Source organism: Tachysurus vachellii, chromosome 10 (assembly GCF_030014155.1).
Source record: "Tachysurus vachellii isolate PV-2020 chromosome 10, HZAU_Pvac_v1, whole genome shotgun sequence".
In the NCBI taxonomy this organism is placed as follows: domain Eukaryota; kingdom Metazoa; phylum Chordata; class Actinopteri; order Siluriformes; family Bagridae; genus Tachysurus; species Tachysurus vachellii.
Window position 1 is genome coordinate 24,321,781 of NC_083469.1, and position 15,759 is coordinate 24,337,539.

The 15,759-nt window shown below is 42.6% G+C and overlaps 1 protein-coding gene across 3 annotated transcripts in view; it reads right to left on the reverse strand.

Annotated features, from left to right (window-relative positions):
- Nucleotides 1-15,759, reverse strand: part of nid2a (nidogen 2a (osteonidogen)) — a 39,912-nt gene that overhangs the window by 1,409 nt on the left and 22,744 nt on the right. The window contains exons 13-28 of one of the 3 annotated variants that reach the window (XM_060880430.1): nt 14,758-14,994; nt 11,368-11,595; nt 11,055-11,276; nt 9,764-9,991; nt 9,196-9,423; nt 7,822-8,058; nt 7,509-7,730; nt 5,596-5,823; nt 5,053-5,280; nt 4,192-4,419; nt 3,435-3,665; nt 3,102-3,271; nt 2,557-2,686; nt 2,248-2,419; nt 1,363-1,520; nt 1,055-1,178 (exon numbers count right to left, since the gene is read on the reverse strand). In XM_060880430.1, the coding sequence (XP_060736413.1) occupies nt 1,055-1,178; nt 1,363-1,520; nt 2,248-2,419; nt 2,557-2,686; nt 3,102-3,271; nt 3,435-3,665; nt 4,192-4,419; nt 5,053-5,280; nt 5,596-5,823; nt 7,509-7,730; nt 7,822-8,058; nt 9,196-9,423; nt 9,764-9,991; nt 11,055-11,276; nt 11,368-11,595; nt 14,758-14,994 (3,271 nt within the window). The remainder of the gene's footprint in view (nt 1-1,054; nt 1,179-1,362; nt 1,521-2,247; nt 2,420-2,556; nt 2,687-3,101; nt 3,272-3,434; nt 3,666-4,191; nt 4,420-5,052; nt 5,281-5,595; nt 5,824-7,508; nt 7,731-7,821; nt 8,059-9,195; nt 9,424-9,763; nt 9,992-11,054; nt 11,277-11,367; nt 11,596-14,757; nt 14,995-15,759) is intronic. The other 2 variants (XM_060880431.1, XM_060880432.1) reach the window with 2 other exon arrangements.

The window sequence follows — 15,759 nt, forward strand, 5'->3', positions numbered from 1 at the left end:
AAAAAAACAAGGACCTTTGTGAGAGTAAGAAGATCAGGAACTACTCATGTAGTTCATTCAGTTTATTTCATTTTGTAATATAGTTTTAAATATGGGGGGCACGGTGTCTTAGTGGTTAGCACGTTCGCCTCACACCTCCAGGGTCGGGGTTCGATTCCCGCCTCCACCTTGTGTGTGTGGAGTTTGCATGTTCTCCCCGTGCCTCGGGGGTTTCCTCCGGGTACTCCGGTTTCCTCCCCCGGTCCAAAGACATGCATGGTAGGTTGATTGGCATCTCTGGAAAACTGTCCCTAGTGCGTGAGTGAATGAGTGTGTGTGTGTGCCCTGCGATGGGTTGGCACTCCGTCCAGGGTGTATCCTGCCTTGATGCCCGATGACGCCTGAGATAGGCACAGGCTCCCTGTGACCCGAGGTAGTTCAGATAAGCGGTAGAAAATGAGTGAGTGAGTGAGTTTTAAATATTATCTAGTCTCCTTCTTTCAGCTTTTCCCTTTAGGGGTCGCCACGACGAATCATCAGTTTCCACCTAACTCTACCCTCTGCATCTTCTACTCTCAGACCAATTACCTTCATGTCCTAATTTAACACATCCATATATCTCCTCTATGAACTTCCTCTTGACCTCTTACCTGGCAGCTCCATCTCCAACATCCTTCTACCAATATAACCATCTCCCTCCTCTGTACATGTCCAAATCATCTCAATCTATCCTCTCTGACCTGTCCTCAAAACAGCCAACCTGAGCCGTCCCTCTGATGTGCTCGTTCCTAATCCTAATCCTGTCCAACACGCCTGCTAGAGCTTTCTCAATGCATCAACAATGTGCTGTTGGTAACAATAAATGAACAACTTGCCAGATCTTGATCTATGGTAACGAGATCGGGTTATGAGTGTTTCTCATCGTTTACGCTTATTTTAGGTTTTAAATCAGATCACATTGCATCATTTATTATTATACGTACGACTCTTATGACTCGTTCTGATATTGATCTGTGGATAAGGTCGACCCTGCTTTACTGTTCCTGCATGATCGACGCTGGATCTTTATTCTTACCTCCTCCAGTCTGTGTAGTAGAAGTGATTGGCGTACAACACCATGCTGAACGGATAATTCAGTTCGCTGTGAATCACGCGTCGTCCCGTCCCGTCGGGCGCGATACACTCCAAACGCTTGGTTCCTTTTTCAACACAAAACCAGAGGTGTTGTTTTAAACTGCGTAATTATGTATTATTATCTGTACATCTATATTCTGTTTATATTTGTGAGTTTATTGTCCTGCTTGTGATGTGACACCAGATTTCCTCTTGGGCATTAATAAAGTAGTCTCTACTCGACTCTACTAAATATGGTTTATAGAGTACCTGCATCAGCCCAGCAGATACGGCGTGTTGTGGGGTCAATCGTTAAAGCATTTGGAAGCCCGATCCCATCCCGTACTAGTATCCTTCTGTTCTGCCCTTCCACGGTGGAGGTCTCGATTTTCGGGGCTTCCCGGTTCCAGTCGGTCCAGTACAGAGTTCTTTAATGGAGCAAACACACTTGTTCATGTCTATACAGAGATATTATATCAATAGTATAAACTCCAGTTCCTGTGTTTCAGTAAAGCTGTTTTTTTTCATGGACGATTTCAGGACAGAGGAGTTTATACGTCTACATGTGTAGTTAACTAATTTCCACTGCATCATTGATTATTTTCTTATATGTCTTACATATCTCCTGCATCACTGCGGATACCTGGATACTACTGTACAAAAAATGATGCAAAAGGACTCATTTTGAGTGGTAAGAAGTTCGCTGGTGAAGAATATTCATGCTTGGCGGCTTTACTAAGCATCGCTTCAGTGTATAAGGGATGGAATTTAAATACACAGCCTTTGAAGACATAAACTTAGAAGATTAACGTAAACTACTACGACACACACTTATACACATGTGCATGCTCGCATGCTGGTCGGATTGCACATGAGGTTTGAGTTACATTGTTACACATGGTACAGATGGAAGTGTGTGTGTGTGTGTGTGTGTGTGTGTGTGTGTGTGTGTGTGTTGAGTGGGAGTAATTTTCTGGACTTCCCATAAGACACGACACTCACATCTGCAAGCTCGACTCAGCTTTTGATCTACTTTCTCACACATCATTTCCTTCACACTGGAATTTTGTTCTTATTCATCGAACATGAAATGAAAGACGTTTTGACAAGTACTGACCGAGGAAAAGTGTGTAGAAAGTGTATTAAAGCACTAACCCTGAGAGCGAGTCCACTACGATGGCTCTCGGGTTAACCAAATCCGAGCTGAACAGAACACGCCGGTCGCTTCCGTCCAGTTTGGCCGTCTCAATTTTATCTGGCGTGCTGTCCACCCAGAACATCCTCCTGCGTACCTCATCCACTGCTAAACCCTCTGGGCTCATCAGGCCTTAAAAACAAGAGCATTAAACTAGACATTAGCCAGATTAGCCAGATACTGATCCTTCGGAATCAGATCTGTGGTGTTTTTACGGATATTTTAGCTTTTAACTACAGTAATGCATGTGTTCATTCATTTTTCATTACCAGAACTAATGAGGATCTCAGGCTCTGATCCAGGCTCCAGAGCGGCTCTGCTGATCGTTCTTCCAGCAAGATCGGTCCAATAAACCTTGCGTTCTCTGCAGTCGTAGTCAATCCCGACCACTATGGAGCCCTAATGATCACACACATTCAAAAAATGGTTCAGTAGATGGTTTACAACTAAAATCTGAGCGATATAATAGCATATAACATTCCCTGTACAGAACAACACTAAAGGCATGAAGTCATTTCTGCATGTAATGAAATATTACGGAATAAAAAATAGGGATAAAGAAATAAATAATATTTTATGCCACTTTTTTTTAAACTACTGGAGGCAGAACGTGTTAAATAAGTCTGTCTGTATTTACACGGGGAAAGTTATTTGTATTCCGAGTCGAGTTACGCAGCTGCTTAAGCCATTGATCGTATTCAGCTTAGACAAATTTGTTGTTTTATTAAATAGCCCTAGGTGTAACTATCACATTAATCACTACTGGGGTTAGTTTAATACAACAGTAAGGCCAAACACAGCGTAAGAATCTTACATGCAGAGCAAGAAGCACTGAGGATCTCTCCTTGTCCATACGTGTACCGTTGAGAGGAAGCGCTCCAATCTGCTGGCCTTGAGCATAGAGCAAAGTAGTGCCTGATGGGGGAGGAGTCACGTCTGGGCGGGGCAATGGACGCACGGTGGGCGGGGGAACAGTTGGAATACCTAAACAACATACATTACATATGTTTAGTAGGGAGTCAAAAAATAAACATAATATAAAATGACAAAATTAAACATAATATAAATAACCATATTAACAGATATTCAACATGAAAAAATCTGGAAGCTATATTAAAATGCAGTGAAAATAATATGCAGCACTGACAGGCAGGTTTGACTTTGTCGTGTGAGCGGGTCCCGGGAACTTCTCGGCCATCTCTGTCCACACACCAGCAGTAATTGGTATCGCCGTAACACTGCACTGGGGTGAACTCGCCTGACGCGTCACACTGGGGAAGAAAATGCTCTGGACCCGGACGACCTCCATACTGCTGTATCAGACTGGCTCGCCAGCGCTCACACACAGTCTCCGAACGCTGTGTAGGGACCACCTCCACTGCATGACGGGGAAATAAAAACAAGTCAAGCCCAGTATAGTGTCACGGGGAGCCTGTCCCTATCTCAGGCGTCATCGGGCATCAAGGCAGGATACACCCTGGACGGAGTGCCAACCCATCACAGGGCACACACACACACACTCTCATTCACTCACACAATCACACACTACAGACAATTTTCCAGAGATGCCAATCAACCTACCATGCATGTCTTTGGACCGGGGGAGGAAACCGGAGTACCCGGAGGAAACCCCCGAGGCACGGGGAGAACATGCAAACTCCACACACACAAGGCGGAGGCGGGGATCGAACCCCCAACCCTGGAGGTGTGAGGCAAACGTGCTAACCACTAAGCCACCGTGCCCCCCCATCTAATAAATTGATATATATATAAATATATACATTTATTGTGCCTTCTATACAACAGAGTTTCTCTTCTGGATAAAGCATCAGATAAATTACTAACTGTAACAGTATTAAATGAAGAATGAATGAAGAATGAAGTCCTGGAAATGGTGCGTTTACCTGGAGCGTCACAGTTCCTCTGTGGGGAGCCAGGTGGCGTACGGGTGCCCGATCTCTCCTGCCCCCTACTGTCCACACACCAGCAGTGTCCTGTAGAGCCATGGCACTGTAAAGGCATGTAGTGTCCCTCCTGGTCACATTGAGGAATGAAGGCTCCCACCCCAGGTGACCCGTGTGCTCGGCTCTGTGCCCTGTCTCTGTGCTGTTCACACAGAGTCTTAGGACGCGCTTCATGACGTGAAAAATACAGACCAAGAATTTAGTGTAAAAAATCTCCTGCGCTGCTCGTCCATACATGCAGTATGAAGTGGATTGATAAGAATAATTCATCATGAACACATTTAGTGAAATCCAATATTGTTATCTGTATCAATGCGTTATTAATTATTAAAAACTTTACGGTGCTAGCGAGCCGAAACATACAGCTGAAACCAAGAAAGCTGCAAAATCTTTCAAGAATTTTGATTTGTTTCTCGCCGAAGTTTCTTTGATTCCGATCTGTTCCTCTTTAAGTCAATTAAATGTTCTGTTTGCAGAACAACCACAAAAAAACATTTCATCATCTGGGAGTTCAGCCAAGTCACGATGAACATACAGGAAAATGTTCAGGAAGAAATTCAAACACAAAACAAACAGGCATTAAAGTCAGGTCCTTCATAACTCTGTCATTATGTAACCCAATCTGGATAAGAACTAAGATCTTCCATCAATTAACACGCTCCATGTTACCAGATGTACAAAATATTAAACCGCACACTTAAGCCTTAAGTTCAAAATGTTAGTGTTTACACTAATCTGTTGGCCAGTGAGATGATCTATGATGATATAAAGATGAGATAATGCACCATAAAATCTGTTTACCTGGAGCGTCACAGTCGACATTCGGTGTACCAGGCGGCGTGCGGGTGCCCGCTCTCTCCCGCCCCGTACTGTCCACACACCAGCAGTGTCCTGTAGAGCCGTGGCACTGTTCTGACTTGTAACGCCCCTCCTCATCACACTGAGGGACGAAGGCTCCCACCAAAGGTAAACCATCGCCTCTGCCATGTATGCTGTCTCTGTGCTGCTCACACTGAGTCTTAGGACGTTCTACATAAAATTGTGACAGAAAGACAAACAGAGATTAGAAGAAGGATTATCACATCCCACCATTAAAAAAGAATGGCTAGGTTGCATTATTGTATGTGTGTGTGTGCATGTGTGTGTATGTGTGTGCATGATAGTACATAAATATGAACCTAAACATGTTTACAGCACAAATTTTTTAAGTCTGCATGCAGGTTTATTAGAATCACATGGTCCTGCTGTGGGAAAGAACCCTACTGCTGTCTTCAATTGGACCTTTACAGAAAACAGACAACAGATCTGTACATTCTGAGATAATGCACCATAAAATCTGTTTACCTGGAGCGTCACAGTCGACATTCGGTGTACCAGGCGGCGTGCGGGTGCCCGCTCTCTCCCGCCCCGTACTGTCCACACACCAGCAGTGTCCTGTAGAGCCGTGGCACTGTTCTGACTTGTAACGCCCCTCCTCATCACACTGAGGGACGAAGGCTCCCACCAAAGGTAAACCATCGCCTCTGCCATGTATGCTGTCTCTGTGCTGCTCACACTGAGTCTTAGGACGTTCTGTGTGAAAATTGAGAGAGAAAGAGAAAAAAGGTTTAGAAGAATATGTCTGTATGTGTGTCTGTATGACTGTCTGTCTGTCTATGTGTGCTAATAAAAAAAATATAGACCCAAACATGTTTACAACAAGCTGCAGACCTTCAGCCCAGGAGACTGACCACATCTGAGATCAAATGAAGTACAGATCAAATTGATTCTCCTTACAATCCTAAAATCGTTTAGGAAATTATGTTGAACTTGTGTCACCTGGAGAATCACAGTTGGTATTCGGTCTGCCAGGTGGTGAACGGGTTCCTGCTCTCTCTTGCCCCTTATTATAGACTCACCCACATGAAGAACTCAAGACATGCAATGTTACATTAAAATGATTTGCATCCTTACAGTAGTGTTAATTTCGTCACCTATTTTTAATTTAGTCTTAGTCTTGTGCCAAATGTCCTTGTTAGTTTTAGTCATATTTAGTCATTCACATATCTTTTTTTGTTAGTCAAGTTTTAGTCGACTAAAAGTCTTTTAATTTTAGTCTAGTTTTAGTCAAAAATTTTAGTCTTTTTTTTAAAATAACACATTATTACTGAGATTATTACTGATAAAAAAAGTGTTTCACACATGTTTCACTTAAACTTGACTGCACATCACATTTTTTACTTTATTGATACTGCTTTTAATCGTAATGCAAAGACCGGTCATCGGGACATAAGCTGTCATGTACAATAAAAGAGCCTGTGCAGCGACAGGAAATATAATTTAACACAAAAAGCCTGCCTGGACGGTGGACTTGCGCTCGGACGAATTCTTTCTACGCACACACTAAACAGCGCGAAGCCGCGAACTCGTCGTGAATATTTTAAAGGCGTAACAGCTGATGAAAAAGCAGAGACAATTGTAGACGAAAATGAAGAGAGATTTTATCTTAGTTTTTATTTTATACAAAACATTTTCGTCTCGTCTTTTTTCGTCAACAATAAGGCACGTTAATTTAGTCTTAGTCAGCGTTTTTGGACAGTGGTGCAGTGGTGCTTGTCATCGTCTCGTCTTAGTCATGAAAAAAAAGGTTGTTGACGAACATATTTCGTCTCGTCTCGTCTGACGAAATTAACACTACCTTACAGGTTGTCCAGAAGTGTCTGACAGTGTCTCCTAGTCGAGTGCTTCCAGAATGGTGCCACGGCCCAATTAGTATGCCTGCTTCTGCAATCTGCTTGCCGTTGCCCCTTGTGTTTGAGGCCCTAACAAAGACAGCCTTTTCCTCCACTGACCTTTGCTGATGTAGAACCTTTCAGCATCCATGGAGCCCACAATGCTATGAAGACATTTTATGGGTGGACCATGATAGGTACAATAGAAAAAGATACTAGACAGACTCCTAGAAGGTAACCTTACCGCTATCCTCTAAAGAACGTCATCTTGGGACACCAATAAAATACATATAAGTGACTAATTAAAGGGAAAAACCTACATAGAGTTTCTTAGAATGGTGTTGGGACAATTAATGAAGAATAGCAGCCTCTGGAATTATTTTCTAAGTCACTTACAAGCTTTTTCCCATGCCATCCTGATCCAGTATTAAGGTCAACTGGGAATGGTTTGCAATTTTATACATGAAACATGGCATGGAAAGATGTTATTCGCTTCCCTGAGAAGATTCACCTGCAAGTTGTGGACTTCATACAACTAGCCTTTACCTGGAGCGTCACAGTCGGTAGGTTGGGTACCAGGTGGTGTGCGAGTGCCCACTCTTTCCTGTCCCCTATTGTCCACACACCAGCAGTGTCCTGTAGAGCCATGGCACTGTAAGGACCTGTAGCGACCTTCCTCATCACACTCAGGGATGTAGGCTCCCAACGCACTGTCTGCTCCATGCTGTGCGCTGTGTCTGTGCTGCTCGCACTGAGTCTTGGGACGTCCTACAAATCATGAGACAAAGACAAAGAACTTGAGGTAAAACTACATGTGCTGCTCTTCCATACATGCATTCTGCTAAACTGGTGTGTTTACCTGGAGTATCACAGTTGATTGGTGGTGTACCAGGCGGGGTACGGGTTCCTGCTCTCTCTTGCCCCTTACTGTCCACACACCAGCAGTGTCCTGTAGAACCATGGCACTGCTGAGGTCTATAGTGACCCTCCTGGTCACATTGAGGGATGTAGGCACCCACGATATCCAAACGATTCACTCGAGACTTTTCAGCTTCTCTGTGCTGTTCACAATGAGTATTAGGACGTTCAGGATGAACTATAGAATGAGACAGAGAGAAAGAGAGACAGACAGACAGAGAGTAAACCACATTGATTCTCCTAGTGCTTCTCCACAGAACAATGCAGCTCATCAGGAACGACTTTAATATTTAGTGACAATAAAGAACAGACAAAAATTGACACATGGAGCCATACTTAAGATGAATGGGATTTCTGTGTGGAAACCAAATTCCTTCTGAATACTTAATGTGGAGGATTATATGTAATTTGCGGAGTTGCTGCTCGTTTGGACAGGGTGTATGACCGTCAATGATCTACTGATAAATAAAGTTTAAAAAAAAAAAAAAAAAGCAAGAACAGGAACTCAATCATTAAAGACATGAAAATGTGTGGAGATGTACTATATAAAACAGATGTTAAAGTACAAGTCCCCATGCGGAAATACATGAACAAACCCAAAAGTACAGCTTCTAGTATTTCTAACTCTGTTGGATGCAAGCTGAGGCCAACCTTTCCCTGGACAGCAGCCAGCAAAGAATAAGCTGCTTGTTCCCAGGCTTGAGGGAGGATGGGCCACCTAAAAGTCCCTACTTCTTAGACTGACATTATAAAGTGGGCTCCAATCATGTAACTGCAGGTTAAAAACAATGCCAATTGTTCTGATATGCCATTATGCAGCAGGGGGGTGGCTCTGGCAGGTGGGATTTCGGTCATTATAGAAGTAAATTTGGGCTGTTCTAATGTGCACCATAATGACTATGAGGACAACGAGACTTTCTCTACCCAGTCTCACCCATAGGAATCCCTGAAACCCAAGGATGATGACGCCATAATTATAGACTCACCCACATGAAGAACTCAAGACATGCAATGTTACATTAAAATGATTTGAGTCCTTACAGGTTGTCCAGAAGTGTCTGACAGTGTCTCCTAGTCGAGTGCTGCCAGAATGGTGCCACGGCCCAATCAGTATTCCTGCTTCTGCAATGACTCCAAAAGCTAATCAAGTTCAACCTTAAACTCATGGACTGGCTAATCACATGGTCCTGCTGTGGGAAAGAACCCTACTGCTGGAAAGCCATGATTTTCTCCTCTCTGTCTTCAATTGGACCTTTACAGAAAACAGACAACAGATCTGTACATTCTGATATAATGCACCATAAAATCTGTTTACCTGGAGCGTCACAGTCGACATTCGGTGTACCAGGCGGCGTGCGGGTGCCCGCTCTCTCCCGCCCCGTACTGTCCACACACCAGCAGTGTCCTGTAGAGCCGTGGCACTGTTCTGACTTGTAACGCCCCTCCTCATCACACTGAGGGACGAAGGCTCCCACCAAAGGTAAACCATCGCCTCTGCCATGTATGCTGTCTCTGTGCTGCTCACACTGAGTCTTAGGACGTTCTACATAAAATTGTGACAGAAAGACAAACAGAGATTAAAAGAAGGATTATCACATCCCACCATTAAAAAAGAATGGCTAGGTTGCATTATTGTATGTGTGTGTGTGCATGTGTGTGTATGTGTGTGCATGATAGTACATAAATATGAACCTAAACATGTTTACAGCACAAATTTTTTAAGTCTGCATGCAGGTTTATTAGAATCACATGGTCCTGCTGTGGGAAAGAACCCTACTGCTGGAAAGCCATGATTTTCTCCTCTCTGTCTTCAATTGGACCTTTACAGAAAACAGACAACAGATCTGTACATTCTGATATAATGCACCATAAAATCTGTTTACCTGGAGCGTCACAGTCGACATTCGGTGTACCAGGCGGCGTGCGGGTGCCCGCTCTCTCCCGCCCCGTACTGTCCACACACCAGCAGTGTCCTGTAGAGCCGTGGCACTGTTCTGACTTGTAACGCCCCTCCTCATCACACTGAGGGACGAAGGCTCCCACCAAAGGTAAACCATCGCCTCTGCCATGTATGCTGTCTCTGTGCTGCTCACACTGAGTCTTAGGACGTTCTGTGTGAAAATTGAGAGAGAAAGAGAAAAAAGGTTTAGAAGAATATGTCTGTATGTGTGTCTGTATGACTGTCTGTCTGTCTATGTGTGCTAATAAAAAAATATAAACCCAAACATGTTTACAACAAGCTGCAGACCTTCAGCCCAGGAGACTGACCACATCTGAGATCAAATGAAGTACAGATCAAATTGATTCTCCTTACAATCCTAAAATCGTTTAGGAAATTATGATGAACTTGTGTCACCTGGAGAATCACAGTTGGTATTCGGTCTGCCAGGTGGTGAACGGGTTCCTGCTCTCTCTTGCCCCTTATTATAGACTCACCCACATGAAGAACTGAAGACATGCAATGTTACATTAAAATGATTTGAGTCCTTACAGGTTGTCCAGAAGTGTCTGACAGTGTCTCCTAGTCGAGTGCTGCCATAATGGTGCCACGGCCCAATCAGTATTCCTGCTTCTGCAATGACTCAAAAAGCTGATCCAGTTCAACCTTAAACTCATGGACTGGCTAAATGCCATTAAATAGTAACTAGGACTAGGTTGTGTATATCGACACACATCCTGAAAAAGGATGCCATGTTAGGGCCCCTTGTGTTTGAGGCCCTAACAAAGACAGCCTTTTCCTCCACTGACCTTTGCTGATGTAGAACCTTTCAGCATCCATGGAGCCCACAATGCTCAGAAGACATTTTATGGGTGGACCATGATAGGTACAATAGAAAAATATACTAGACAGACTCCTAGAAGGTAACCTTACCGCTATCCTCTAAAGAACGTCATCTTGGGACACCAATAAAATACATACAAGTGACTAATTAAAGGGAAAAACCTACATAAAGTTTCTTAGAATGGTGTTGGGACAATTAATGAAGAATAGCAGCCTCTGGAATTATTTTCTAAGTCACTTACAAGCTTTTTCCCATGCCATCCTGATCCAGTATTAAGGTCAACTGGGAATGGTTTGCAATTTTATACATGAAACATGGCATGGAAAGATGTTATTCGCTTCCCTGAGAAGATTCACCTGCAAGTTGTGGACTTCATACAACTAGCCTTTACCTGGAGCGTCACAGTCGGTAGGTTGGGTACCAGGTGGTGTGCGAGTGCCCACTCTTTCCTGTCCCCTATTGTCCACACACCAGCAGTGTCCTGTAGAGCCATGGCACTGTAAGGACCTGTAGCGACCTTCCTCATCACACTCAGGGATGTAGGCTCCCAACGCACTGTCTGCTCCATGCTGTGCGCTGTGTCTGTGCTGCTCGCACTGAGTCTTGGGACGTCCTACAAATCATGAGACAAAGACAAAGAACTTGAGGTAAAACTACATGTGCTGCTCTTCCATACATGCATTCTGCTAAACTGGTGTGTTTACCTGGAGTATCACAGTTGATTGGTGGTGTACCAGGTAGGGTACGAGTATCTGCTCTTTCTTGCCCCTTACTGTCCACACACCAGCAGTGTCCTGTAGAACCGTCGCATTGCCGAGGCCTGTAGTTCCCTTCTTCATCACAGTCAGGAATAAACTCTCCTGCCAGTGGCGAACCACCAGGTCTTCCCTGGATGTCGTGTCTGTGCTGTTCACACTGAGTCTTAAGACGCTCTGCATGAACAGTGACATAAGAGAAAGACAAAAATAAAAGGAACAAGAAAGTGAAATTGGATTCGTGGATCACTATATGAATTTTAAAATGCATATATTGGTCTTTTCATCAGCCTCACTAAGCAAAGATAAGCAAAAACTGTTTAATACTGAACCAGGGTCATGAGAATCCATCATGGTCTTGTTAAAGTTTATATATACGGTGGATCTAATCAGAGCCTGCAGTTTTTGTGTAGTTTTGACTGTTAACAATCCTACTAATGTGCCTAATTAATGTGCCTTTCATACAAAAAAATAAAAACATAATCAGGATTTAAGGAAAAATGTTCATAGATCTAGGAAAAAACTGTCAGAGTCAGAATCCACATAGCAAGCTGGCAATGCTGCCATTTCTACCTCTGAGTTTTTCCACATCTGATTTAAATCTGGTTAAAGATACAGTACAGATATTTGGAGCACTAAACAGATAGCGATCGAGTTACTGCATTACATCATTAGTATGTTATGGAATAGCATGTTCATACTGTATGTAGCTGCTCCACTTATACAGATGCGTCCATATACTGTAGCTACAGTAGTCCACAGTAAACGACGTCCAGTCTGCAGTATCATCTTTAAACAGAGTTGGCTGCAGCTTTTGGAAAGGAGATTGTGTGTCTGTTATGAGAACCTTTCTACCATAAGCCTAAAACTGGTCAGGACTATCACAGAGACTGTAATGCTCTATCATCAGTGCAAGACTCAGTGCAGGACTTCCCATAATTCAGACACTATACTGAAGACTAGACTCCACCCTGTTAACGCTTTGCTCTGTCTGTCATAGCTCTGAATCAGCTAAAATCCAAAAAACAGCAAAAACAGACAATAATTCTGATTCATTTGTAGCCAAAGATTCCATGGTCTCACCAAAACGGTCCCAGTTGTAGGAAAGATCTGTGCTTCTTTGAGTTTGATGGATCTCATCCTAGTATGACAGTAATTTGAGTCAAACATATGGAATAATTCCACCCTCTGTAACCTCTGGCCTGTTCCGCCTGCACCAAAGGCTAAAAAAGGACCTACAAAGAAGCGATGGATGTTCTGCACATGGTGGTGCACTAGCATAATGTAGTGTGTATGTCTTGTGTATGTCCCTATGCAATCCTTTACAAGGAGACAGACTGCGTGAGATATGATATAAAGAATCGGATGACGCACACAATGGTCTAACTAATCAGTACAGCTATGAAACTTTCATTGTAATGTGTATGGACTGCTTATATCATGTTGTTTCATTTGTCTTTTGTGTATGATTTTAGCATCTTTTGCCATAGTGTACTACTGTGTCTGAAAACACACAGGAATGTGATGTTTGTTGAGAATCCCCTGGGGTTTCTTAGAAACATGGAACAACGCTGTTCTTTTTACTCTTGTTCTGAAGTTCTTGCATGACTAAGTTGCTATTTTTACTTAGTTTATCTAAGAGGCTTTGCAAGTCTACTATACAGACAACAGTGCTGTTGAATTATCATTATCGTTGTAGCTTGTTTCCATAGTAACATCCCATTTGCATGGACTTGTACAGTGAATGCGTGTACAATTTTTCATAGCGAATAAGATATGTGTTATTTCACAAAGAAAATGCATAGTTGTTGGTATGGAGAAGCCTTTTCTATTTGGCTGATGAGGTTTATAGCTGAACAATATAGCTTTCTGTAGCATTCGATACAGCCTGGTTGGAGAACACCAGATAAATGTCTTGTACACCTTCCTTCCAGAGTGAACTTCCAATATCTGTACCGCTGTACAACATCAAGGTGTTGAGGGATAGTGGATATCATTGAAATTCAAAGAATGTATAGTTCAGATATTGTTCAGGCAAAGAATATCTTGAGTTTTTTTATGCTACTGTAGAGTTTCAACTTCCTCTGTACATGGTGCATAAGAGCACAATGATGAGACAGTGTGGGACACCTGATAGACCCTATCACTAAGTTTATTTAACGCTAATCTTAGAGCTGTTTCTCTCTAGGGCAAAAATAGCCATACATGGTGTTAGTGATTGCTTAGCACATTGTTGTTAGATGCTGTATGTCATGGGGCCCCTTCTTATGGTGTTGTTTTACGTCTATTGGCATGACTATGCAGCACAGGTACTGCGTCACCACTGTGTTACTTCTAAAGCTTGGCTGTATGACATATTTTTGGACATGCTATATTTAAACAACACCATACAGGACCCAAAACAGCTACTTCCTCGTTATGAAAAAATTCAAGCTTCTCGTTTCTTTAAAAAAAACAACCAACAAAAAAATTTTTTTTTTGAATCGCTCAATTATAACGCACATAGACACAAAATAGCTAAACTATTTCAAGTCAGAAATGTCAGAAACATCTTCTGCTGGAAGCCTAATTAAGCGTTTATTATTTACGGCATAGATACTGTTACTGTTGTGAAAGTACATGCTAGAAAAGTTAAAAGTGCCAAAGACAAATTTGTGCTTTGTTTAAACCGTTTAATCAAAGTTATGGACATTAATTGAACCTGAGATCTAAAAGCATACAAATCCTTTGCATAAAATGTCTCCAATCCTACTTTTTTGGCTGTGGTTGTGAATGTGGAAAGCTAAAATAAGAAGGTATTTCTGACTGTGGTGAGAAAAGTACACAGAGACCTGCCAAGCATGACCAAGTTACTAAGTGTCTTCATCTTCTACCGTATAATCTCCAAAAAAACAGAGCACAGGGACCAATCTTTTAATCAGGTCCATACTTTTACTATTAAAGCAGTTACTCAAATGGCTAATTAGGAAATGAGAATATAAGAGTGCGCTACAAAATACTGCTGATGGTTGGCCAAGAGCTAAAGACTGACTTTTTGAAAGGGATGTCCTCAATTTTACACTTAGAATCCACACATAAGGCAATTGCTCAAATTAGAGGAGTCTAACTGGAAAAGTAGCTTTCAGGGTTACAGTATGTCTCAGATTGGTGCAACCAATATAACAGGACATGAAGCATAACATTGAAATGGACAGCGCTGTGTTTTCTATAACAGCACAGCTAAGACAGTTTACATTAATGTGCTTATGCTGTTATCGTGAAGTGACTGGCAAATGGATGGGTGCACAAACAACCCGAAAAATAATTTAATGCCTCAAAACATGACATTTTTTTTTTTACCTGGAGCATCACAATTGGTAAGCGGGGACCCAGGTGGGGTCTGGGTTCCTGCTCTCTCCCGCCCCTCACTGTCCACACACCAGCAGTATCCTGTAGAGTCATGGCACTGTTGAGACCTGTAGTGACCCTTCTCGTCACACTGTGGGACGTACGCTCCCAGCATAGGTACACCATCCACTCCTCTTTCTGCACTGTCTCTGTGGTGCTCACACCGAGTCTTGGGATGCACTTCATCAACTGAATAAAATAAGAAGAAAGAAACAGACTCAAGTACAATTACTTAAATAAGTCAAAAGGCCAAAAGGCAAAAGTTGGCATGCTTGAAGACGCTTGATTTCTGCCGGTGAGGTGGATCTCGTCACATTCTGGCAGCTACATGACGGCTGTTTCGACCTCCCCGTCTACATTTAATTAGGACCTACAGAGTTTAAACATCTGGAAGTTGTAGCCGTGGTCCGTTCCACTAAATGGAGCAATTACCGCCCCTGTGAGACGGATAATCTTGTCGAAGTGGTGATTCATCAAAAAAGCAACAACTCGTGGGTTTGTTTCGAGAGTCACGTAAACAGGAATATCCAAAAACCACTTTATCCAATTTACTAGGGGGAAAAATTAATAATATTTACATTGCTTTTACATCTACAGAGGTACTTTGTATCTCCATTTAAAAAAACACCTTCCTGCAAACGTACATGTACTGTAAGTTATATACGTACACTAAGTATTGTCTTATACCGTTAAAAGAGAGTGAAGACAATGTGTGAATAAAGCAAAAGAAACTAACAAGCCGAGTTATATGAGTGGTCCTAAGTGCTTAGTGAAGAGACATAGAGACTTAGTGTTCAGACATCCAAAGGAAGTCCATTCCACCACTTGCATGCCAAAACAGAGAAGAGTCTTCCATGTATCTTGACGGATAAGGGTCAAAAGAGGTTTAAAGGGAATGTGCTACAGAACTGGGGTTTGATAAATCTTTAAAGATGTTCTTCATTTAGAGGTTTA